Source organism: Panthera pardus, unplaced genomic scaffold (assembly GCF_024362965.1).
Source record: "Panthera pardus isolate Hobbes unplaced genomic scaffold, ASM2436296v1 HiC_scaffold_11, whole genome shotgun sequence".
Taxonomy (NCBI): domain Eukaryota; kingdom Metazoa; phylum Chordata; class Mammalia; order Carnivora; family Felidae; genus Panthera; species Panthera pardus.
Window position 1 is genome coordinate 64088768 of NW_026526666.1, and position 27437 is coordinate 64116204.

At 39.3% G+C, this 27437-nt stretch overlaps 1 protein-coding gene and 1 pseudogene across 1 annotated transcript in view; one reads left to right on the top strand and one right to left on the bottom strand.

Annotated features, from left to right (window-relative positions):
* The window catches only part of SCP2 (sterol carrier protein 2), a 125538-nt gene that overhangs the window by 22050 nt on the left and 76051 nt on the right, over positions 1-27437 (bottom strand). The window contains 1 exon segment of the mRNA XM_053895251.1: positions 16149-16302. Coding sequence (XP_053751226.1) covers positions 16149-16302 — 154 coding nt within the window.
* On the top strand, positions 11541-11690 carry LOC128776042 (U2 spliceosomal RNA; annotated as a pseudogene).

Genomic DNA, 27437 nt, shown 5'->3' on the forward strand with positions numbered 1-27437 from the left:
AAACAGATGAACATAAGGGAAGGGAAACAAAAATAATATAAAAACAGGGAGGGGGACAAAACAGAAGAGACTCATAAATATGGAAAACAAACTGAGGGTTACTGGAGGGGCTGTGGGAGGGGGGATGGGCTAAATGGGTAAGGGGCACTAAGGAATCTACTCCTGAAATCATTGTTTCACTATATGCTAACTAATTTGGGTGTAAATTTTAAAAAATAAAAAATAAAATTAAAAAAAATACATAAACCAAAGAAACCTACCCTCATGAAGCTAGTTGGGGAGAGAGATAATGAACAAGCAAAAAAATGTGAAATATAGTTACTATGAAGAAAATAAAGCAGGTCAAGAAGATATAGATAAATAATATATGTGTGTGTTGGGTGTTCTATTTTAGATAGTCTGGTCAGATAGGCCTCTCTGAGGGGGTGATATTTAAATTAGGTTGTAAATTTTGTAAATGAGCTAGCCATGTAAAGATAAACTGGACTATTCAAGCAGCCTCCTAACCATTTTCCCCACCTCTGTTCTCGCCTCCCCCCTCCCCAATTCATTCTGCACACTGTTGTAAGAACTATCACCAAGCAACCTACAGTTGACCCTTGAACAATGTGGGAATTAGGGGTGCTGACCCCTGTGCAGTTGAAAATTCTCCAGAGCTTTTGATTCCCTAAAAACTTAACAACTACTAAGAGCCTATTGTTGATCAGAAGCCCTACCTATAACATAAAAGGTCAGTTAACACATATTTTGTATGTTATATGTATTATGTACTGTATTCTTACAATAAAGTGAGCTACAGAAAAGAAGGTGACATTAAGAAAATCATAAGATGGAGCACCTGGGTGGTTTATTCGGTTAACCGTCCAACTTCGGCTCAGGTCATGATCTCACAGCTTGTGAGTTCAAGCCCCATGTCAGGCTCTGTAGCGACATGACAGCTCAGAGCCTCGATTCTGCTTTGGATTCTGTGTCGCCCTCTCGCTCTGCCTCTCCCCTGCTTACACTCTGTCTCTCTCAAAAATGAATATTTTTAAAAATTAAAAAAAAATAAAATCATGAGGAAGATGGAGCACCTGGGTGGCGCAGATGGTTAAATGTCTGACTCTTAGTTTCAGCTCAGGTCATGATCTCAGTTTTGTGAGTTCGAGGCCCACGACAGGCTCTACACTAACGGTGAGAAGTGATGGTGGTCTGAACCCCAGTGAAGGCAGTCTGCCAGTGGAAATGGAGAGAAGGAAGTGCATTCAAATACATTTTAGAGACAGAATCCATTGGCTTTGCTACCAAAGAGTAATGAGGAGGATCTAAGGGTGGGGGGAAAGGACACGAATATTCAGGTGTTCCTGAATAACTGAGGGGGCAGCGGTGCCACATACGGATAAAAGGAAGAAAGCAGTGGAAGTAGAGGGGATCGAAGTTGCATTTTAGACACATGAAGTAGGAGATGTCTGTGAGACAAAAAGGCAGTTGGATATGAGAATCTGGAGCTCAGAGGAGAGGTTGAGGCTGGATATAAAATGGGAATAACTATCAACATAATCAAAGTATTTAAATCCATGGGAACTGATAAGCTTCCCTTGAGGGAATTATAGACAAAGAAGAAAGGCCAGGACAACATCCTATGGAACTCCATTATTTAGAGAAGAGGAAGCAGCAGCCAATGATAACAAGAGGTGTTGCAGAAGCTGAGAAAGGAGAAAGAATTGGGGAGGGAGGAGTAAACCATGTCAAATGCTGCCAAAGGTCAAATACCCACTGGATTTGGCACCATGGAGAGTAAAGGTGACTTGACAAAACTAATCTGAAGAAGTAGTGGAAGGCAGAAGTCAGATTATACAGACAGTGTGCTTCTTTTGAGATATTACTTTAAAAAATTTTTTTTCAACGTTTTTAATTTATTTTTGGGACAGAGAGAGACAGAGCATGAACGGGGGAGGGGCAGAGAGAGAGGGAGACACAGAATCGGAAACAGGCTCCAGGCTCCGAGCCATCAGCCCAGAGCCTGACGCGGGGCTCAAACTCACGGACCGCGAGATCGTGACCTGGCTGAAGTCGGACGCTTAACCGACTGCGCCACCCAGGCGCCCCGAGATATTACTTTTAGAGGAACAGTGAAAAAGAGTGGTCTCTGGAGGGGATTACGGTATCAAGGAAAATGTGCTTTTTGTTTTTCTTTTTTAAGATTAACATATCAGAGCATTTTTGCCTGCTGATGGTAGTGAACCAGGGAAAAGGAGCTAGAAGAACAAAAGATCTGAGAAGGTGAGAGAGGATGAGATCCAGGGGCCTATGATAAGAAGAAGAGGTGACTCAATGGAAGAAAGAGAATCAGATGGGTGTAATTCTAGATTAGGTCTTGGAATGGAAGATGAAGGAGTCTGGTCTAATGGCTTCTATTTTTTCAACAATGTATAAGGCAAAGCAATCAGTTGAGAATAAGAGTGAACAAGTAGGTATGCGAAGTCTAAGAAGCCGAAAAGCAAGCCTACTAGAGGAATCATACTAATATCACTAATGAGGAATGGAACCCGCACCCCTGCCATGCTGAGATACATACAGTAAGTACTTAGAGCATGGCATGCTACCCCACACTTCCATGCCTTTGTCAGTGCTACTTCCTGTATCTAGAATACCTCTGTCTTAGCAAATTCCATTTTATCCTTCAAGATCCAGGCCAAGAAACTCCTCTTCTGTAAAACCCTACTAAATGACAGCTTCTCCAGAGCAGATACCACACTTAAAAAATAAAATAAAAAATTGTGTCTCCTGTTCCCAGCATACAATTGGTAAACAGTGACTGAATGGAAGTGAAATTACATTGAATTCTCTCCCTTACCTAAATTCTTATGTTCTCCTGTTCCATTTAGAGCAGAATTATCTATGGTACACTATCTTCCAGTCAAAAGTCTGAATGAATGACCTCAAATAAAGTGGCCACAACTAGTCCTCCACAAGCCCATTTCATTTGTCTAACTTTGCAACTTTTAATCATCACTATGCCCTTTTCTAAGCTTGTCACTTCCTAATTGTATATGATAAAATACTAACTGATACACTGATAAGTAGTACTTTTCAGTGTACAAAGTATCTTGATACTTCATGGAGCAGAGTCCAGACTACAAGCTCCCACAGGCCACAGATACAAGTACCCTCTGCTATCCAACGGTTCCCTTTACGTCACTTTGCTTTTATGAAAGACCAACATTAATCTCTGTTTTTGCTGACCAAAAACAAAACAAAACAAAACAAAAAACCCAAAGAGGATTTTAGCTGCTACAACATGGTAATTGCTTCTTCACTCTGCACCATTTCAACTTTTGAAAGGTTTCATAGGAATGCTCTATTTTCAGATAGCAGGGGAAACTTCTTTATCTTGCCTCCAGATATGATGTGCTAAGAAGGATATCATCACTTCAGTGGTATTTTTTGCAAAAAAATGTACAATCTGAATCTAATTATGAGGAAACATCAGACAAATGCAAATTGAGAAACATTCTACTCCTAAGGAATGTACTTGTAGTCTTCAAAAAAGTCAATACCAAGAATTACAAAGAAAGGCTAAGGAGTTGTTTCAGATTAAAGAAAGCTAAAGAGACATGACAACTAAATGCATTCAGGATCCTAGGTTAGAATCTAGACAAGGAGAAAAAAATGAAGTTTATGGTATATTTTATAAAGATATTATTGGAACAATTGTCAAATTTTGAATATGTTTGTTGGATTAGGTATTATTAGTATGTTATCTATATTAAATTTCCTGATTTTGAAAACTATACTGTGATTAAGAGAATGTCCTTGTTTTTAGAAACATACATTAAATTATTTAGGGATAAAGTATGGGGCGCCTGGGTGGCCCAGTCGGTTAAGCGTCCAAGTCTTGGTTTGGGCTCAGGTCATGATCTTATGGCTCGTGCTTGGGATTCTCTCTTTTCCTCTCTCTCTGCCCCTCCCTCACTTGCTCTGTCTCTCAAAATACATAAATAAAAACTTTAAAAATTTATTTAAAAAATTATTTAGGGATAAAGGGGCATAAGGTCTCCAACCTCCAACTACTTCAGAAAAAAATATGCACATATATAAATGTATGTAGAGAAAAAGAGATAAAGTAAATGGGGCAGGGGCGCCTGGGTGGCTCAGTCAGTTAAGCAGCTGACTTCGGCTCAGGTTATGATCTCACGATTCATGGGTTCGAGCCCCGCGTCAGGCTGTGGGCTGATATCTCAGAGCCTGGACCCTGCTTAAGATTCTGTCTCCATCTCTCTCTGTCCCTTCCCCGCTTGTGCTCTCTCTCTGTCTCTCAAAAATAAATAAAATATTAAAAAAAAAAAAATGGGGCAAAATGTAAGCACAAATAGTAAAATTGAGTACAAGGTATATAGGAGTTCCTTGTACTATTCTTATAATTCTTCCCTGTATGTTTTCAATTATGTCAAAATAAAGGGTTCTAGTTAAAATAAAAATTTAGAAAATGAAAAAGCTAATCACCTATAATCCTATCACTCAAACTAGTTTCCTATACTCAATTTTCCATATTGCTTCTTCTGGTCCTTCTAGTTTACAAGCATATATACAGCTGTAATCATTACATGGATACACCTTTACTTCTAACTTTTAAATTCTTATATCACTTAGGGTTTTCACATGTTGAGTTAAACTTCAAGCTAATTTAGATAATTTTCCATAAACAAAACAACAACAACAAAACTGGAGCAATCTAAATATGCCTCAACCATGAAAAAGGGCATCATATCATCATAATTATGGGGTCTATCCATCAAGAAGAGCTAACAATTATAAATGTTTATGCACCCAATTTGGAGGCACCCAAATATATAAATCAATTAATCATAAACATAAGCAATCTTACTGATAAGAATACGGTAATTGCAGGTGACCTGAATACTCCACTTACAACAATGGACAGATCATCTAGGCAAAAAATCAATAAAGAAACAATGGCCCTGAATGATACACTGGACCAAATGGACTCAACAGATATATTCAGAACTTTTCATCCAAAAGCAGCAGAATACACATTCTTCTTGAGTGCACATGGAACATTCTCCAAGACAGATCATATTCTGGGTCACAAAACAACCCTCAATAAACATAAAAGAACCGAGATCATACCATGCATATTTTCAGATCACAACACTATGAAGCTTGAAATCAACCACAAGAAAAAGCCTCCAAATGGATGGAGATTAAAGAACATCCTGCTAAAGAATGAATGGGTCAACCAGGCAATTAAAGAAGAAATCAAAAAATAGATGAAAGCAAATGAAAATGAAAACACAACAGTCCAAATCCTTTGAAATGCAGCAAGGGCAGTCCTAAGAGGAAAATACATTGCAATCCAGGCCTATCTCAAGAAACAAGAAAAATCCCAAATACAAAATCTAATAATAGCGCACTAGAAGGAACTAGAAGCAGAACAGCAAAGAAATCCCAAGGCCAGGAGCAGAAGAGAAATAATAAAGATTACAGCAGAAATAAACAATATAGAATCAAACACACACACACACACACACACACACACACACACACACACACACAGTAGAACAGATTAATGAAACTAAGAGCTGGTTTTTTGAAAAAATAAACAAAATTAATAAACCACTAGCCAGACTTCTTAAAAAGAAAAGAGAGAGGACCCAATAAGATAAAATCATGAATGAAAGAGGAGCGATCACAACCAACACCACAGAAATACAAACAATTATCAGAGAATACTATGAAAAATTATATGCCAACAAACTGACAACCTGGAAGAAATGGACAAATTCCTAGACACCCACAGACTACCAAAACTCAAACAGGAAGAAATAGAAAATTTGAACAGACCCATAACCAGCAAAGAAATTGAACAAAAAAATCTCCCAACAAATAAAGAGTCCTGGGCCAGATGGCTTCCCAGGGGAATTTTACCAGACATTTAAAGCAGAGTTAATACCTATCCTTCTTAAGCTGTTTCAAAAAACAGAGATGGAAGGAAAGCTTCTAGACTCATTCTATGAAGCCTTGATTCCCCAAACAGACAGAGACCCCACAAAAAAGGAGAATTACAGGCCAATATCCCTAATGAACATGGATGCAAACATTCTCAACAAGATACTAGCAAATTGAATTCAACAGCATATTAAAAGAATTATTCACCATGATCAAGTGGGATTCATTCCTGGGCTGCAGGGCTGGTTCAATATTTGCAAATCAATCAATGTGATACATCACATCAATAAAAAAAAGGATAAGAATCATATGATCCTGTCAATAGATGCAGAAAAAGCATTTGACAAAATATAGCATACTTTCTCAATAAAAACCCTCAAGAAAGTCGGGATAAAAGGAATATAGCTTAACATCATAAAAGCCATATATGAAAAGCCCATGGCTAATACCATCCTCAATGGGGAAAAACTGAGAGATTTCCCCCTGAGATCAGGAACACGACAGGGATGTCCATTCTCACCACTGTTGTTTAACATAGTGTTGGAAGTCCTAGCCTCAGCAGTCAGACAACAAAATAAAATAAAAGGCATTCAAATTGGCAAAGAAGAAGTCAAACTTTCACTTTTCACAGATGACATGATACTCTACATGGAAAACCCAAAAGATTCCACCAAAAAGCTGCTAGAACTGATACATGAATTCAGCAAAGTTGCAGGATACAAAATCAATGTACAGAAATTGGTTGCATTTCTATACACCAATAATGAAGCAACAGAAAGAGAAATCAAGAAATTGATCTCATTCACAATTGCACCAAGAACCATAAAATACCTAGGAAGAAACCTAACCCAAGATGTAAAAGATCTGTGTGCTGAAAACTATAGAAAGGTTATGAAAGAAACTGAAGAAGATATAAAGAAATGGAAAAACATTCCATGCTCAGGGATTGGAAGAATAAATATTGTTAAAATGTCAATACTACCCAAAGCAATCTACACATTCAATGCAATCCCAATCAAAATTGTACAGGCATTCTTCTCAAAGCTAGAACAAACAATCCTAAAATTTGTATGGAACCACAAAAGACACCAAATAGCCAAAGTTATGTTGAAAAAGAAAACCAAAGCAGGAGGCATCACAATCCCAGACTTTAGCCTCTACTACAAAGCTGTAATCATCAAGACAGTATGGTATTGGCACAAAAACAGATACATAGGCCAATGGAACAGAATAAAAAACCCAAAATTGGACCCAAAAGTGTACGGCCAACTAATCCCTGACAAAGCAGGAAAGAGTATCCAATGGAAAAAAGACAGTCTCTTTAACAAATGGTGCTGGGAGAACTGGACAGCAACATGCAGAAGAATGAAACTAGACCACTTTCTTACACCATTCACAAAAATAAACTCAAAATTGATGAAGGACCTGAATGTGAGACAGGAAACCATCAAAACCCTTGAGGAGAAAGCAGGAAAAAACATCTCTGACCTCAGCCACAGCAATTTCTTACTTGACACATCTCCAAAGGCAAGGGAATTGAAGGCAAAAATGAACTATTGGGGCCTCATCAAGATAAAAAGCTTCTGCACAGCAAAGGAAACAATCAACAAAACTAAAAGGCAACGAACAGAATGGGAGAAGATATTTGCAAATGAAATATCGGATAAAAGGTTAGTATCCAAAATCTATAAAGAACTTAACAAACTCAACACCCGAAAAACAAATAATCCAGTGAAGAAATGGGCAGAAGACATGAATAGACACTTTTCCAGAGAAGACACCCAGATGGCCAAGCGACACATGAAAAGATGCCCAACATCACTCATCATCAGGGAAATACAAATCAAAACTACAATGAGATACCACCTCACACTGGTAAGAGTGGCTAAAATTAACAACTCAGGAAACAACAGATGCTGGTGAGGATATGGAGAAATGGGAACCCTCTTGCACTGCTGGTGGGAATGCAAACTGGTGCAGCCACTCTGGAAAACAGTGTAGAGATTCCTCAAAAAATTAAAAATAGAACTACCCTACAACCCAGCAATCGCACTACTAGGGATTTATCCAAAGGATACATGAGTGCTGATTCATAGGGGCACATGTACCCCAATGTTTATAGCAGCACTTTCAACAACAGCCAAATTATGAAAAGAGCCTAAATGTCCATTAGCTGATGAATGGATAAAGAAGATGTGGTTTATATATACAATGGAATACTACTTGGCAATAAGAAAGAATAAAATCCTGCCATTTGCAACAACATGGATGGAACTGGAGGGTATTATGCTAAGTGAAATAAGTCAGTCAGAGAAAGATAGATATCATATGTTTTCACTCGTATGTGGAACTTGAGAAACTTAACAGAGACCATGGGGGAGGGAAGGGGAAAAAAATAGTTACAGAGAGGGAAAGAGGTAAACCATAAGAGACTCTTAAATACAGAAAACAAACTGAGGGTTGATGGGGGCGGGGGCAGGGGAGAGGGGAAAATGGGTAATGAGCATTGAGAAGGGCACTTGTTGGGGATGAGCACTGGGTGTTGTATATAAGCAATGAATCACAGGATTCTACCCCCCAAACCAAGAGCACACTGTATACACTATGTTAGCCAACTTGACAATAAATTATATTGAAAAAAAAAGTCTTTATGTCAAATTATAAAAAATTAAATTAAATTAAAATAAAATAAAATTAAAATAAAATAAAATAAAATAAAATAAAATAAAATAAAATAAAATAAAATAAAAAAGCCTCAACCAAGGAATGGATAAACAATCTGTGGTACATCCATATAATGTAATGCCTGCCACTCATCGATAAGGAACGAGTTACCAGTACGTGCAATAACATGGATGAATCTCAAATGAATTATGACCAATGAAAGAAGCCAGACTCAAAGCCTTTTTGGTTCTTTTCACATGATATTCTGGAAAGGGAAAACTGCAGGGGCACAAAACAGATCAGTGGTTGCCAGGAGCTGGAGGGGAGGGGAAAGGGTTGACTACAAAGGTGAACAAGGAATTTTGGGAAGTGACAGAACTGTTTTGTATCATGATTATAGTGGTAGTTACATGAATGTATATGTTGGACAAAACTTCCAGAACTATGCATTAAAAAGGTGACTTTTACTATATGTACATTATACCTTAATTAAAAAAAGAAAAAACAAAAAACAAAGTTGGGTTTTAAAAATAGGTTTCATTGGGGCACCTGAGTGGCTTAGTTGGTTAAGCGTCTCTTGATCGTGGCTCAGGTCATGGTCTCATGGTTGGTGAGATCAAGCCCCTGCAAGGGGCTTTGTGCCAACAGTGCAGAGCCTGCTTGGGATTCTCTCTTTCCCTTTTTCTCTGCCCTTCCCAGCTCATGCTTTTCCCATACATACATACATAGGTTTTATTTAACAGAGTATAGAATGCAAATCTATCCTCCATCTGTATTGCAAAAGCTCTCAACTTACATAAAATGAATAGAGTGTTATAATACAAAGTCAATACTCATATTCAAAACTGGTCTAAATTAAGGAGCTTCCCTCTACTTGCTAATGGGATGCTGCCTGATTCATGAATCACTTAATAAACTCAGTTGAACTTTTGTTCTTAATAGTAGGCATGATCATTAATTGCATTTCCAGCTCCTCTCTGGAAGATGGGGAGTGGGACTGAAAGTTTCAAGCTTCTAATCAAGGTTTGGTGTTTCTGGTGACCAGTCCCCATACCAGGGTCGTGTAGGAGCCCACCCAGAGTCACCTCACTAAACAAAAGATGCTTCTGGTGAACTTGAGAATTTACAAGGGTTTCAGGAGCCCTGTGTCAGGAAACAGGGTCAAAGTCCAAATATTTATGTTTTCTGTTATCTCACACAAACCAAGACCTATTGTCCAAGGCAATGGAAGAATGACTCCAAAGGCAAGGAGATCATCAGAGCTACCCCTCCCTTCACAAACCCAGAGTGCAAGGACCTTAGGGGCAGAACAATTTAAGAAAGGAAGAGTCACCAATGCCCAGTGCCATCTCACTTCATGGGCTCTGCTCCCCCTCATTCTAACATCCCATTCCTCTGCCACCCTAGGCTGGGCTCTGACAGGCTCTGGTGAAGCATATGCTGCACCCAGCAAAGCTGTAGGGTCATGACTGCCTCCTCCTAAATTTCTAGGGATGCCTCCAAGATCCTCAGGGTCCAGGCAGAGAACCACCATGGGAGTGAGGCCACCATTGAGAGTCCCCACTAGGGCAACACCCAATGGAACCTTGGGGGTGAAGCCATGTCCATGACCCCAGACCAGCAAAGTCACCCATGTGCAATTCTAGACAATCAGAGCCACAAAATGAGCTGTGTCCAGCAAACCCATAGGAGCAGGGCTGCCTAGAGCCCTGGGGGCCCACACCCCACCCCAGTGTGTTTAGAAGGCAGGACCTTCATCTCAAAGTACCTAGAGGGCAGAACATGGAGACAAGGATTATTTTCAAACCTTAAGGTATAATGATGTTTTCCCTGTTGGAGTTTGGATTTGCTCAGGACTCTCTCTTTCCTATTTCTCCCTTTCAGAATGGGAGTGTCTATCTTGTTCCAGTCCCGGAATTCTACTTTGGAAGCACATATCATGTTTGATCTCCCAGGTTCACAGCTGGAGAAGAATTTGCCTTAGGATGAAACACACCGTGAGTCGCATCCATATGTGATTTAGATATTTAAATGACACTGTGGACTTAAGACTTTTGAGTTGATGACATGATAAAGACATGAATTTTGGGGGCCAAGGACAAATTTTGTTATAGCAACCTGAACAGACTGACAGCAGACCTCAATTTATGCAAGATACAGCTCAAAACCAGAATGTAATAGCAGAAAAGAAAAATACTGTTCAAAATTGATCTAACTTAAAAGACAGAAAAGTTTAACTATAAATTAAATGCAATTGGTCACCGCCCTTAAATATGACTTCTCATTTTCTCAGTTCCTACTGCAGCACTGAACATTTTTTTTAAATGTCTATTTATTTTGAGACAGAGAGAGAGGGAGGGAGGGAGAGAGAGAGGAATCCCAAGCAGACTCCCCTCTCCGTACTAAGCCCAGTGCGGGGCTCAGTCTCACAAACTGTGAGATCATGACCTGAGCCGAAATCAAGAGGCAGACACTTAACCGGCTGAACCACCCAGGTGCCCCAGCACTGACCATTTCTTATCCACCCTGCTGCAACTGCCTCCTGAGAGGATTCCTGACCTCTGGTCTCTCCACCTATCAACTCAAACTAATGCCAGACTGATCTGCTTAAGGCACAATATAATCACATGATCTTCTGTTAAAACTAATTCTGTGGGCTAAATTCCAAACTCCTGAAGGGAGCATTTGAAGGTTTCAAAACCATACCCAGTCTAGTTACAAATGTATCTTCTGTCACCTACACACTATTGACTCTGCCCATCTACCAAGGCACACACAAAATAATCTACTCTGCACCCACACAGTACAGCTACTCATCAAACCTTGTATCTCAACTCTCTGTACCCATCTACGTACCTGCCTGGAATATCCTTTCTCTACCCTTCTGCTGGGCAATCCTAGTCATCTGGTTTAAATTTACCTTCCTCATCACTTCTCGACCTTTTGGCTAAAATCAAGTGTAGTATCTGCTCTTATCAGTTTAAATTTACCTTCTTCATAATAATTTCTTCCTCTGGGCTTCTACAGCATTTTGAAAAACCTATGTCTGCCTTCCCCACATACACAGAGGACCATTCTGGGGGCCTAACTATGTAGCAATTGCTCCATCAAAGTTATCTAAATTAGAAACTAAGTAAATCAGATCATGTACAATGGGTATCTGCAATATAATGATTTATAAGAAATATTATTTGGTCATCAGATGACTAAAATATATTTCTCAGATAGATTTGGTCTTCATCCACAGTTCCTGAAAATGTTTCAAAGTCATAAAGGTAAACTGAGTGTCTTATTATTAATGAAGGTGACTTTGGACCCCACCACACACCACTACCATATGGGAGGGGAGAGGAGTTGGAGGCTGGCCCATGGCTGTTGACTTGGTCAACTATGACTATGTACTAAAGCCTCCATAAAACCCAAGAGGACAGCTTTTGGTCCTTTTCAGAGAACTTCCACACTTAGGAAACCAGAACACTTCCTCATACCACCAAATCAACCAGGCCCCAAGCTCCTTTGTTTGGGACCTTGCCCTATTTATCTCTTTATCTTATTGTTGATTTGTATCCTTTATCATATCCTTTAATACACTGGTAAATATAAGTAAGTGTTTTTCTGAGTTCTGTGAGCCTAGCAATTTGCTACTAATCTAGCAAATTAATCAAACCTAAGGAGGAAGTCATTGAAACCTCCAAACTGTAGCCAGTCTGAGGTTTGTGACTGGCATCTGAAGTGGTGGGTGTGGGTCAGTGTGGTACCTAACACTGAAGCTGTGGAATGTGATGCTATCTCTGGGTAGATGGTGTCAGAGGAGTTGAATTCAGACCTACTGGTGTCCAAGAATTGTTTGGTGTTTGGGGATGGGGACTGGGAGTTCCCACTCCCCATGTTGGAACTGGGTCCAGGAATCCTAAAATAGTGCCTTAAAATGACTTCATTTAAAGTGAAACCACAACCTCGCTTTAAAACTATATATTTGTGCCATCAGATTTAGAATCGTTTTCCCAACTTTGGCCTTTGTCGTGAGTTATGTTGGATCACTAAAACTATCAGTACTACCTTCAATATTTTCTTATTAGTCATTCTTTTTTTTTATGAATATAATTTATTGTCAAATTGGCTTACATACAACACCCAGTGCTCATCCCAACAAGTGCCCTCCTCAATGCCCATCTCCCATTTTCCCCTCTCCCCCAGCCTCCATTCACCCTCAGTTTGTTCTCTATATTTAAGAGCCTCTTGTGGTTTGCCTCCCTTCCTTTCTGTTTATAACTACTTTTTCCCCTTCCCTTCCCCTATGGTCTCTGTTAAGTTTCTCAAGTTCCACATATGAGTGAAAATATATGATATCTGTCCTTCTCTGTTATTAGTCATTAATTCTTATTAGTCATTAGTACAGGTATAGCTGCTTTTCAAACGTTCCATGTTATGCCATTTTGCTTCTACAAAAGACCTACATTAGTGCCTGTTTTGGCTAACCAAAAGAAATCCAAAGAGGATTTTGGCTTTTACCAAAGAAGAAGCAAAAAGAGACGACAGAGTTCAATGTTTGTTTTGCAGCAAGCCATCACAGAGGCAGTGCATGTGTGGAGAGTGGCACTGTCCCCAAGCTCTTTCCCCAAGAACTACACTCAGCAGGGAACCACAGCTTTGAACTGTATCTGTGAACACCTGTGCTTTATCTCAATTTATTTTGTGCATCTGTTAGTAAGATGTGTCCTAAGGTATCAGAAAAGCATAAAAGAGGTTATTTGGGGGGTCTGGGAATACTCAAGAATTTTTCCATATAAAGTAATGGTAATTGCTTCTTTGCTTTATACCATTTTGGCTTAAAAAAAGTTTCATAGGAATGCTTTACTTTTGGATAGCAAGGGAAACCTGTATACCAGCTGGATTTTTTCATACTTCTGCTTTCCCAGAAATATCACTGTAATTATTTTGAACAATTCAATCTCCCAGTTACTTAGTCTCCTGAAATTAAAAGAACTATGAGAATTCCATGTTTAAAATAGAATTTATTTCCCCAAATTCATAACCTTCTAATCCGAGCAAATTAGAGAGTTACACTAATATGCTGACTCAAGTAGCTATAAAGTAACTTTAAAGTTTGGATTTTACTGAGAGTTTTCAACTCCACATATGAACTGGATGGAATTCCAGAAGACAGTACAGACTAATGATCACATTTAGGAGGAAACTAAAAAATTCAACATCTTAACACCTTTTTATGTGATTCAATTCAAGAAACATTCACTCTCTATGACAGAGATTCTTAGAGGAGTGGAGTGATGTCACAGTCTTAGGCCTCAAAGATTTCATATGAGGGGAATAAAAATGTGGATATACTACAACTAAACCAAAACTAGATAAGGGTGCAGGAGGTGCAAAGTGCTGTGGATATTTAAAGGGAGACGGTACTCAAGATGGGCCTTAAAAACAATGGAATTTTCACAACAGAAATGATATTCCAGACAGAGAAAGAAAAGTGAAAGGACAGATAGAAGAGACTCAAGAGCTTGTAAAACAGAAGAATATAATCGATTCTGAAAAGAAGTGTGTCACATATCCTTTGTGGAACCAAAAGTGTGAAAAAAAAAAAAAATAAATAGGGATGCCCGGGTGGCTCAGCCGGTTAAGTGTCTGACTTTGGCTCAGGTCATGATCTTGCAGTTTGTGAGTTCAAGCCCTGCATCCGTGCTGACAGCTCAGAGCCTGGAGCCTACTTTGGATTCTGTAGCTCCCTCTCTCTTTGCCCCTCCCCTGCTTGTGCTCTGTCTCTCTCTCTCTCTCAAAAATAAACATTAAAAAGGGGCGCCTGGGTGGCTCAATCAGTTGAGCGTCTGACTTCGGCTCAGATCATGATCTCATGGCTTGCAGGTTCAAGCCCCATGTCAGGCTCTGTGCTGACAGCTCAAAGCCTGGAGCCTGCTTCAGATTCTGTCTCTCTCTCTCTCTGCCCCTCCCCTGCTCACGCACTATCTCTCTCAAATATAAATAAACATTAAAAAATTTTTTTAAATATATAAATAAAAATTTTAAAAAAATAAACATTAAAAAAAAGAAAGAAAGATGGGGCACCTGGGTGGCTCAGTCAGTTAAGTGTCCCAACTTCAGCTCAGGTCATGATCTCATGGCTCATGAGTTTGAGCCCCATGTCGGGCTCTGTGCTGACAGCTCAGAGCCCGGAGCCTGCTTGGGATCCTGTGTCTCCCTCTCTCTTTGCTCCTCCCCTGCTCACACTCTGGCTCTTTCTCCAAAATAAATAAACATTAAAAAAAATTAGGGGTGCCTGGGTGGCTCAATTGGTTAAGCATCTGACCTCGGCTCAGGTCATGATGTCACAGTTCATGGGTCTGAGCCCAGCATCAGGCTTTGTGCTGACAGCTCAGAGCCTGGAGCCTGTTCCAGATTCTGAGTCTCCGTCTCTCTCTGCCCCCCGCCCCCTCCCCTGTTCGTGCTCTGTCTCTCTCTCTCTCAAAAACAAATAGACATTAAAAAAATTTTTTTTAATTAAAAAAAGAAAGAAAAAATAATTTCAGGAGAAAAATGGGAGCCAATTAGTGTTGACAGCTACATCAGGGTTAAAGAGAATAAGAACAAAATAAAAACAATATTTCATAATCAGATTGCTCTTGGCTTTACCTGACCTCAGGGGTGAAGTCAAAAACCAAGACAAATATTTCAGCATAGATAAACAAAAGTGTCTCATTATGAAAGAAAATAAGGCAATAAGAAAAATAAATTGTTTATCATCTGTCAGAGCTGAACATGTTTGCTAACAGACAGGAGTCAATAGAAAGGCAAAGATGAAAAGACTCTAAAGGGAGAAGGTATACTTAATATTAGAACAAAGTTACAGAAAGTGGTTGGTAACAAAAGCATTCAAAGAGGAGAGCCTGGCCTTGGAAAGGAAGAGGGCCTTTTTGCCTATGGGAAGAAGAATGAACACTTCTCTGAGACAAGAGCAAGGAAGTTGAGGGATCCTGAAAGGCTTGGAACAGAAAGCACTTGGAGATTTGAGGAGCAGAGGAATTTGATAAGGACAGGAAGAAAATCAGCAAGAGACAAATAAAAGGAATTCTAGCAGCAGTGAGGGCTTGGCTGGATTCTGAAACATACATGTGCAGAGATCCAATCAGCGTATTTGATAACTTTCTCCAAACAACCTCAGAAGCCTGGGAGGCTATGTACAGACAGAGAAAGCAAACTCTGAAAAAGGAGACGAAAAAAGTGACTTGCCTAAATTAAAATCACTCAGGTTAGCCGGGCTAAGACAAGTATTTTTAGTTCAGCACTCTCTTTTGACTATGCTGCCCCCTCTTTTGAACAAAATTTTTTAACAAAATTTTCCTAAGGCTGTTTAAGTTTAAAAGCTAATTGCCAGTTTTAAGGTTTTAAAGCCAAGCTATCAAAGCAATGTTATGATATACTTATTGAGTACTAAAGCAATAAAATTTGGACTTTTTACATATACAACGTCATCAGCTATGAAAAATCAGGATTCATTAACAGGCAAAACCCAGAATGCCACCTACCTGGCAGCTTCAGGAAAACCCATCTTGTACAGCGTGACAACCACAGCTCCTCCAATGCCTAAATTATGCTGCAGAGCAACCTTTGCACCAGGAACTTGCCTTTTTCCGGCTTCCCCTCTCAGCTGCCAGCAGAGTTCAGCGCACTGAGCCAGACCTAACAAATCGAACACAGAGCAATCAGATTCCATTGCGTTAGAAAGCTGCCCCAACCAGCTTTCTCAAGCCCACTTTTAAAGTCAAGAAAATGCATGCATAAATAACTTCTCTTAAAGGGCAAGAGGGTTTCTGCAGCTAGTTTTCCCCCTTCCTAAGTAATCTCCTTACTTATTTTTACTTTATATAATTTATTTATTTTTTATAATTTACATCCACATTAGTTAGCACATGGTGCAACAATGATTTCAGGAGTAGATTCCTTAATCTCCTTTTCCATTTAGCCCATTCCCCCTCCCACAACCCCACTAATCTCTGTATTTAGACAATACCCAGGCTTAAGAAATTCCATGAACTCTAACCTGTCATTTTTTGGCAATGTTGGAAAAGAAGACACTGAATATACAGTTCTCTAAGCCAGGTAAAATGGCATAAAAATAATTTAATTTTACCATTTTTAATGTATCAAAAGAAAAAAAAAATCTAAATTTGGGAGTTCACTTTCCCTAAAAAATTTAGCTAGTATGGGGAATTTTCCTATGATTTCCCCCAAACAGTTCTCAACAAGAATAGATTTTCATAAGAATAGCATTTTGTCCCCTGTATAATAAAATCAAAGGTTTTTAGAACTGGAAGGAATTTAATGATGTCAGACTGAGGAACTGTAAGATTAAATAATTTGTGAATGGTCACAAAGCAGGCTAATTCCAGAGTCAACTTTAGAATCCCTGTCTCCTGATTTATATTTGTTTGTCTTTCTAACAACCAGCAATTCAAGGATCCCTGAGTTAAGAAATGTTCTCACAGGATAGACTGGCTTCACCATCCCAGAGGCAGAGTTATATAGGTCCAACTATAACGTCTGTTCATCCACCTACATCACCAATCACAACTACTGATTCCTCAGTACCTGTGACAATTTCCTACATAAAGCGGTTAAAAAAGAAAACCACAGGGGCATCTGGGTGGCTCAGTCAGTTGAGTGTCCAACTTCGGCTCAGGTCATCATCTCAGAGTTTTGTGAGTTTGGGCCCCACACTGGGCTCACTGCAGACAGTGCGGAGCCCACTTAGGATCCTCTGGCTCCCTCTCTCTCAAAAATAAATAAGCATGGAAGGAAGGAAGGAAGGAAGGAAGGAAGGAAGGAAGGAAGGAAGGAAGGGAGGGAGGGAGGGAGGGGGGAGGGAGGGAGGGAGGAAGGAAGGAAGGAGGGAAAGGAGGGAGGAAGGGAGGAATGGAGGAGGGGAGGAAGGGAGGGAAGGAAGGAAGGAAGGAGGGAAGGGAGGGAGGAAGGAAGGAAGGAAGCAAGGAAGGAAGGAAGGAAGGGAGGGAGGGAGGGAGGAAGGGAGGAAGGGAGGAAGGGAGGAAGGGAGGAGGGGAGGGAGGGAGGTAGGAAGGAAGGAAGGAGGGAAAGGAGGGAGGAAGGGAGGAATGGAGGAGGGGAGGAAGGGAGGGAGGAAGGAAGGAAGGAGGGAAAGGAGGGAGGAAGGGAGGAATGGAGGAGGGGAGGAGGGGAGGAGGGGAGGAGGGGAGGAAGGGAGGGAGGGAGGAAGGAAGGAAGGAAGGAAGGAAGGAAGGAAGGGAGGGAGGGAGGGAGGAGGGAGGGAGGGAGGAAGGAAGGAAGGAGGGAAAGGAGGGAGGAAGGGAGGAATGGAGGAGGGGAGGAAGGGAGGGAAGGAAGGAAGGAAGGAGGGAAGGGAGGGAGGAAGGAAGGAAGGAAGCAAGGAAGGAAGGAAGGGAGGGAGGAAGGGAGGAAGGGAGGAGGGGAGGGAGGGAGGGAGGGAGGTAGGAAGGAAGGAAGGAGGGAAAGGAGGGAGGAAGGGAGGAATGGAGGAGGGGAGGAAGGGAGGGAGGAAGGAAGGAAGGAGGGAAAGGAGGGAGGAAGGGAGGAATGGAGGAGGGGAGGAGGGGAGGAGGGGAGGAAGGGAGGGAGGAAGGAAGGAAGGAAGGAAGGAAGGAAGGAAGGAAGGAAGGAAGGAAGGAAATTTAAAAAATAAATTAAAAAAGAAAAAAAAACCATAAGCCCCAAACAGTGTCATTTAGACTGAGTTCCCAAACCCTGCTTAAGTCCTAATCTAACTGTAGTTTCGACCTCCCCCAGAAATGCAGCCTTAACCAGTCAGGAATTTTTTGATCAGTACCACCGAGTCTGCCACCTGGGCCCTCCGCACCCCCCCAAAGATGAGGTAAAGCTGCATGATAAGACCCTTCGCTTTTCTTCTTAAGGGAAAGCAGTCTTGCCTGGAACAATCCTTTTCTTTTGCTAATAACTTTTTTGCTCCAGTCTCCTATAAAAACCTTCCATTTTGTACAACTCTTCAGAGCAACCCTCTACTTGCTAGATGGGATGCTGCCCAATTCATGAATCATTTAATAAAGCCTATCAGGTCTTTAAAATTTACTCAGTTGAATTTTTGTTATTTAACAAACCCTAAGTAGGAGAAATATAACTCCTACTTCTTATATCCAAGCAGTGTGTATATATTTACAGAATATCTATCTTAAGCACTGTTTTAAAATAGGTAACTCCACAACCTATTAATGACTTTTTGAACTACGAACATTCTGAATATTAATGAAGAAGATCAAAGTGAAACTTTGGGGCACTTAATTTTACTAGAAATCTGCCATATAGAAAGCTCAACCATTTAATGAATATGAAAAAGGCAAAAAATATTCACACTAGTCTTATATACACATGGGCAGGAAAATACAGCTAGTCTTCTTCACAAAATAATAAATATACATAGTTCACAATATTAGAGAAAATACTCAACCTCACCTGATTAAATAGAAAAATGCCATTTTTAACGAAATTGGTAAGGATGTTTTTTTGTTTGTTTTGTTTTGTTTTTGGTAAGGATGTTTAAAGCATAATCCATATGCTGGGGAGACTAGCAAGACAGCCACCTCCATACAGTACTGGTGAAAGTTCAAATCAGTACAACCTTTTTGGAAAGTAATATACAAAATTAAGAGCCTTGAAAATGCCTTGAAAACCGTTCTATGGAAATAAGCACAGGTAAAGTTTTACACACAAAGCAATCTCTATCACACTGTAACAGTGAAAAACTAAATAATCTAGAAGTGAAAGAACTGAGGAATAGTTATATAAATTATGAAGTATCTATATGATAAAGCACTATGTTTCTATTTTAACTGTTTAATGAAATGTCTAACAATTCAGGAAAATTACTATTATGATAGGTAATATTCATAAAAAATGCAAGGAACCAATATTTGATGGGGTTTTGGAGTGATGGTGGGGTTTGGAGCCGATGGCCAAAAAAGAATTCTTGAAGACGTCTTTGGTGCAAAAAGGTGATTTTATCAAAGCATGGGGACAGGACCCGTGGGCAGAAAAAAGCTGCACTGGAGTTGTGAAGAGTGACGATTATATACTTTCAGGTTGGGCAGGTCAGGGACAGCGTACGTCTCCAAGGAATTTTGGAAGCAAGGTTTCCAGGACCTTGAGGGGCTAGCTGGTGTTAGGAAAACCATTTGTTACTGTTTAGTAAAACTTCAGTCCTGAGACCCTTCAGATGTGTACCAGAGGCCATATGCTTGGAGTATAATTGCCAACATATCCTTGGGGGTTAAAGATAAAAGAGGTTTGCAAAGGAATTTTTATGTGTTTAAGGAGATTCACAGGATTCTGGGGGGTCAGGATAATGTTAAGCCAAGATTCCCTTTTGCTCCTAGCAAAGTGTCATCACCGAGGCAGCTGAGCTCCTAGAGAAAGGTCACTCTGCTTGTTTCAAGGACTTGTCAGTGGGCTGACAGTCAGTGTCAGTAAGGGAATTTAATTTTTCATTTGCCTTTGCTTCCAACATCACCATGGCAAGAACTTAAACCCCCACATCTTGATGAGGGCAATATTAGGGCTCCAGGAAACAGAGTCTAAAGTTTCTGGAGATTAGGCTATAAATAAATTTGCCTTTTTCTTATAGTTTAATAAGTTATCGTAAACTCAAGGAGACTCCTATCCTTCATGACTGTGATCTCTATCAGTCAACCATTTGCTTTCTTTCCTTTCCCCCGTTCTTGGGCAGCCAGCAGTGCATGAAGAATATCACACATATCCCACCTGGGGCAGGAGGTGCTATTAGCCTGTGGTGTGCCCTCAGCTTGCCCCATGCTCCTTCATCATTACTGATCTACCCATTCATCCAACAAATACTTTATGGCCCATTATGTGCCAGACACTGCTTAAGGCTCAGAAGACCCAGCAAAAACAAGATAGGCACAGTCTTTTCCCTCAGGAAGCAGATATTCTTGAGATATAAAGATGCAGGCATTTACAATACAGTCTACACTGGGAGTAGCATTACATTAATGCTACCGTGGGGGTGGGGACTAAGGAGGTAGGCAAAAAGAGGGAGAGAGCTGGAGAAAGAGAAAAAGGTCTTGCCATTTAATTGCTTTCAATAAAAGACGAGTGTTAGTAAGAGAGCATACTGATTATTTGAGCTTTCCATGTCTACTTTCAGAACAAACTGGCGTTTCTTACATTTCTAGAATCTGGATCTATAAAGGGTAGAAGTCAAAAGTTGGCCTCAGAGGGGCACCTGGGTGGCTCAGTCAATTAAGCATCTGACTTTGGCTCAGGTCATGATCTTATGGTTGGTGAGTTCAAGCCCTGCGTCGGACTCTGTGCTCACAGCTTGGAGTCTGGGGCCTGCTTTGGATTCTGTGTGTGTGTCTCTCACTCTACCCCTCCCCGGCTTGCGCGCTCTCTCTCTCTCTCTCTCTCTCTCTCTCTCTCTCAAAAATAAACAGACATTTAAAAAAAAAAAAGACTAAAAACAAAAAATGTTGGTCTCAGAAATCCATTTACCAAGAAGGCACAGCAGTTACAAAAGCATTAGCCTAGGACTCTACTACCTATAGTCTGGTTGCTACTGAAAATAAACCATTCAAACATGTACCAATCACTCCAATAAACAGCTAATAAAGATAAGTACTAAGTGCAATGGAAAACCTCAGAGTGGAAAAACTACAGGGAAAAACATCTTGAGATACTACCCGAGTTCTTTTCTTTCTCCTGCTTCCTTGAACCCATCATTATTCCTTATACCATTAAGACAGTCAAGTACAAAGAAGTCATAATTCAGCTTCAGTTCACATTAGACATCTAAAGGCCTTAGCATAAACAACATGAAAAAGCATGGTTTTCTATTATTGGAGCCTGGCTGAGAAAGAAAAGTTTTGCTGAGCTTCAAAGAGCAAAAAGCTTTAATGGACTCAGCATGCACTGAAAAATGTGTATTTATGTAAGAGCAGTTTTTCCCTTTAAAAGTAATCAATCTAGAATATAATATAAAATATAGTTCAAAAAAAGTAATATAAAGAAATTTTTAGACACACAAAGCTGAAATATTTCATTACCATACTCAACACTGATGCTGTATAAATGTTAAAGTCCTTTAGCAGAAGAAAAATGGTAGCAGATAGAAAAAAAGGATCTACGTGAGGGAATGAAGAATACTCGAAGTGGTAACTACATGAGTAAATGGATAAGGTTTTCTTTTTAATTGTTTAAATCTCCTTATTTATTTATTTTTAATTTACATCCTGTTTAAATCTCTTTAAAAGATAATTGATTGTTTAAACAAAAATAATTTCCTATGGGGTTTATAATATATGTAAAAAATTTCACAACAGTATTATATGCCCTGAACAGGAGAAATGAAAATATACTATTGTAAGGTTTTTGTTTTTGTTTTTTTTACTATATGTTAAGTAGTATAATACACTATGATAAGATAAAAATGAAATAGAGTCATAAAAAGTAATCCAAAAGAAGGCTGGAAAAAAAGGTAAGAGAAAATAAAGATTAGCAGGGACAAAGAGAACACAAATAACAAGACAGACTCAAACCTAACCATATTAATAATCACATAAAACATAAATAGTCGAAACACCCCAATTAAAGGCAGAGATTGTCAGAAGAAAAAAAGCAAGACTCAACTAAATCAGGCTAATGCACTTTAAATATAAAGTCACTAAAGAAGGTATACAAATGGCAAATAAGCACTTTAAAAATGCTCAACATCATGAGCCATCAGGAAAATGTAAATTAAAACCACAAGGAGATGCCACTACACATTGGTTAGAATGACTAAATGTAAAGATTGACCATACAAAGTGCTGATGAACATGTGGAAGAACTAGAACTCTCCTACACTGCTATGGGAATATAAAATGGTATGACCACTTTGGAAGTCAGTTTGACCATTTCCTAAATGCCAAATTATGGAAAGAGCCCAAATGTCCATCCAATGATGAATGGATAAAGAAGATGTGGTATATATACAATGCAATATTATTCAGCCATAAAAAAAGAATGAAAGCTTGCCATTTGTAACAACATGGATGGAACTAGAGAGTATAATGCTTAAGTGAAATAAGTCAGTCAGAGAAAGACAAATACCATAAGATTTCACTCATGTAGAACTTAAGAAACAAAACAATTGCTCATAGGGGAAAAAAAGAGAGAGGCAAACCAAGACACAGATTCTTAACTATAGAGAAAAAACCGATGGTTACCAGAGGGGAGGGGGGTAGAGGGATGGTTTAATTAGGTGATGGGGATTAAGGAGGGCACTTGTTGTGATGAGCACCCAGCGTTATACTGAAGTGTTGAGTCACTAAATACACCCAAAACTAATATTACATGTATGGCAACTAACTGGAATTTAAATAAAAACTTTTACAAAAAAGTTAAACACGCACCTAGTATATGATCCAGTCATTCCATTCCTAGGTATTTACTCAAGAGAAACCAAATGTTCATAGAAAGATTTATACATGAATGTTCACAGTTCACAGCAGCTTTATTTGTAGTAGCCAAAAACTATAAACAACCCAAATACCCATCAACAATAAATTGTGATATATCCATACAATGAAATACTACTCAGCAATAAAATGGAATGAACTACTGATACATGCAAAAATATGGATACATCTCAGACAAAAAGAGAGTGCATACTATAGGGTTCCATTATATAAAACTACAGAAAATGCAAATTAATCTACAGTGACAGAAAGCAGATCAATGGCTGCTTTGGGATGAGGGGTGAGGAGTAATGAGAAGGAGGGATTACACACACGTATATATGAAGAAACTTTTGGTTGATGGATATATTCACTATCTTGACTGTGGTAATGGTTTCACAGAACTTATTAAATTACACATTTTAATATGTTCAGTTGATTATATGTTGATTTTACCTCAATAAAGCTGTCAAAATAATAAAATAAAATATAAGATATGTAGGCCTGATCTTCCTTCTCTCTTCTTTTTACTTAGCAAGAACAATAAAAGCCAGGGCCTGCTCCTCCTACCTATCTCTACCTGCCAATAGGTATCAAGAGAAAATGCTCTCACTTGGGTTCCATTTCTCCTGGCACTGGAGAGTATTCATTATAGTCCAACAACTAAACTTACCTCTCCTCACACCTCAGTGGCAAAAGTCAAAATTCTAGGCAATGGGAATGAGGACAGGTGGCCTATAGGATATGAAGAGAGGTAAAATAGATGCTCTGGTGAAAAGCTATTTAGGCTTTATTGACTTACTGACTTTTTAGAGTATTAGATTTAGCTCTTGCCAGTCAATGTCCTAGGATGTATTTCTTTTATTGACCTCTTACAGAGTAAAAGAGGCAAGCCATAGTTTGAGTATGCTAGGTCCCCTGGCTCAAATTCCATTTACTTTCATTTCATTTTCACCTAAATCTTTAGAGCCTATGTTTATAATACCTATAAAGGTATTAAAACATGTAAAGAAAAATCACATGATAGAATAGTATGTGTACCATTAAAAACATCCAGAACAACGCAAATTCAGGAGGAGAAATAACTATATTACATTTGGGGATCCGAGCATCTTAGGATTAGAAAGGATCTAAGAGGGGTGGCTCAGTCGGTTAAGCATTCGACTTCGACTCAGGTCATGATCTCACAGTTTGTGGATTCGAGCCCTGCATCAGGCTCTGTGCTAACAGCTCAGAGCTTTAGATCCTGTCTCTCTCTCTCTCTCTCTCTCTCTCTCTCTCTCTCTCTCTCTGCAACCCCCCTCCCCCCGCCTGCACTCTGTCTCTCAAAAGTGAATAAATGTTAAAAAAAAAAAAAAGAAAAAAGAAAGAAAGGCTCTAAGAGCTCATCACATCTAAGGCCCTAACAAATGAGCAATCCCCCCATGACATTCCCATCACGTTGGTAACTTGTATTTTTTGTACATAGCCTAGACTGTAATTTCCTATATCAGCCCAAAGTCAAGCTTCCCATGAATTCTTCCTATTTGTTCCCAAAGGAGACAAGTTTATCCCTTCTGCCCCATATCACCTTTCAGATATTAAAAGAACAATTAATTCAACCATCCCCTTTACATGTGCAAACTCTTGTACTGAGCACTGTTTGGGGTACAGAGACAAATGAAATATGGATTCTGCCTTTATAGGCTCTTAGTCAAAGGGAGAGATTTTTCTTTAAAAGCCATAAATAATTACCATATTATTATATAAGTATAAATGTCAAAAAAGAAGCACTGAGAAAGTGTCATGAGTTCAGAAAAGGGAAAGATTAATCCAATCTATGGAAAGGATGAAGAAATTAGGGAAAGTTTCATAAGGTAGCTAACACTTGAAATGGAACTTGAAGATGGGCATTTCTCCTGAGGAAAAAGCATTGTAGTGAAGGTAATGGTTAAGAGCTTAGACTCTAGAAATACATTGCCTGAGTTTGAATCCTAGCTTTACCACTAGTTTAGTGACTTTGGGCAAGTTACTCTGTGCTGTTATTTTCCACTTTGATAAAATATAAAACGGACATGAGAATTAAATGAGGAATACTTAGAACAGTGCCCAGCACTTAGCGCTGCGTAAATGTTTGCTGCTGTTGTTATTCAGAAAACATCAAAGACAGAGCTTGCACAGGTGAGAAGGAATTAAAGACGTCTTGGAAAAGCAAACAGTTCAGGCTAATTTAGACATTTCTTCCCATTTCTGCATCTCCACATCCAAAACCCAGCTAGATATAAATGCTAGCACAGACCCTCGCCTGTGGTAGGGAAGTAATAAATCTTCACCTTGCCATTTCTCTTTCCCTTTTTCTTCTCATAGTTCTGGTTTATTCTTTGCCTGAGTTTCTGTAGCAGGTGAATATTTACATTTCAATAATTCATCATCCCTATTCAGGCTTCCAATCAAGTCATCAACATCTGTAAGATCTATAAGTTTGCATAGTAACTATTTGCATTATCACATTATCTGCCACTTGTATACTTCAGGAGGGCAATATTTTCTTGTATATCCTAGCCCTAGATCCCAAACCCAGCTGTGCAGGAGAAGCTCTTAGCAGATCTTAAAAATATGTAAGTTGTTGGGCTCAACTAGACCTAGGAGAGAGAATTTCCAAGGGAAGGCAAGAGTATATACATTTTTAAAAGCTATAGGAGACTTTATATCAGTACCTCACATACACACGATGTTTGAGAGTCAATTAATTACAGCACCTAATGATAAAGTCGGCACACAATAAGCATTTGTTGAACTTTCATGGACTGAAGATCAGGACCTAAAACCAGGTTGAAGCCACAATGGAAAGGCACTAAATGCTAGGCTTAATTTAGTTTGGCACAAAAGGCCAAACTAAATAACCAACCTCCAGCTTCAAAACAACAATCCCTTGTAAGGAACTCTATCTCAAATCACTTTCATGCTCTTTCAGGAGATCACAGACATTAATATGCATGTTCAAAAATTGGAAATAGCTAATAAGCTAAAATGAAATTTTACTTATTCATTTTATCTATTTTTAAAGTTTATTTATTTTGAGAAAAAGAGAGAGAGAGAGAGAAAGTGGGGGAGGGACAGAGAGAAAGGTAAAGAGAGAATCCCAAGTAGGCTTTGTGCTGATAGCCAACACGGGGCTCGAACTCACAAACCATGAGATCATGACCTGAGCTGAAATCAAGAGTCAAATGCTTAACCAACTGAGCCACCCAGGCACCCCACTTATTAATTTTAAATAGCGTTCAGTAAGGGTTAATGCAATATATGTGAAAGCACATTAAAAACTAAAATAAAATATGAGGGGCGCCTGGGTGGCTCAGTTGGTTAAGCGGCTGACTTCTGTTCAGGTCATGAACTCATGGCTTGTGGATTCAAACCCCACATCGGGTTCTGTGCTGACAGAGCCTGGACCCTGCTTCAGATTCTGTGTCTCCCTCTCTCTCTGCCCCTCTCCCGCTTGTGCTTTGTCTTTCTCTGTCTCTCAAAAATAAATAAAAATGTAAAAATGTAAAAATAAATAAATAAATAAATAAATGAAATATGATACTATTATTTAGACACTAATAATTTAAAAATCTAAGTTTTAATGTGATTTTTCTAATTGAAAATTCTGAAAGGAATTCATGATTTTAAACTGACAGTAAATAAAATACTTCAAATGCTTAAATCTTTTTTTTTTTTCTATTACAGGTCCTGTTATGGCAACTAGAGTTTTTTTTTTTTATGCAGATCTGGACAAGTTAAAATTGGAAACTATATTATGAAGCTTTAATTTTAAAACTAATTCTCCAATACTGAGTTTCCACCAAAGTAACAATATCTTACAACTAAACTAATACTATTTGTAGAAGAGAACCTTCCATCTTCCCCACTCCATCATAAGTCAGTATGTTTTGGAAGCACTTGACGATTTTCTGATTCACTTAGAATCCTATTGCAATTTGTTATCCAAGTAACCAGGGCAAAAATATTTAAACTGCTCAGGGGCGCCTGGGTGGCTCAGTTGGTTAAGCGGCCGACTTCGGCTCAGGTCATGATCTCGCGGTCTGTGAGTTCGAGCCCCACGTCGGGCTCTGTGCTGACAGCTCAGAGCCTGGAGCCTGTTTCAATTCTGTGTCTCCCTCTCTCTGACCCTCCCCGGCTCATGCTCTGTCTCTCTCTGTGTCAAAAATAAATAAACGTTAAACTGCTCAGAGCTATCATCCTGATATATTTTCCAGGAGTCTGAATTCTTTCTTGGGCTACAGCTAATAGCTCTGTATTTACTTAAGTATATCCAAATTCTCAATATGTAGCAGGTGAACATTTACACTTCAATAATTACTCATCCCTATTCAG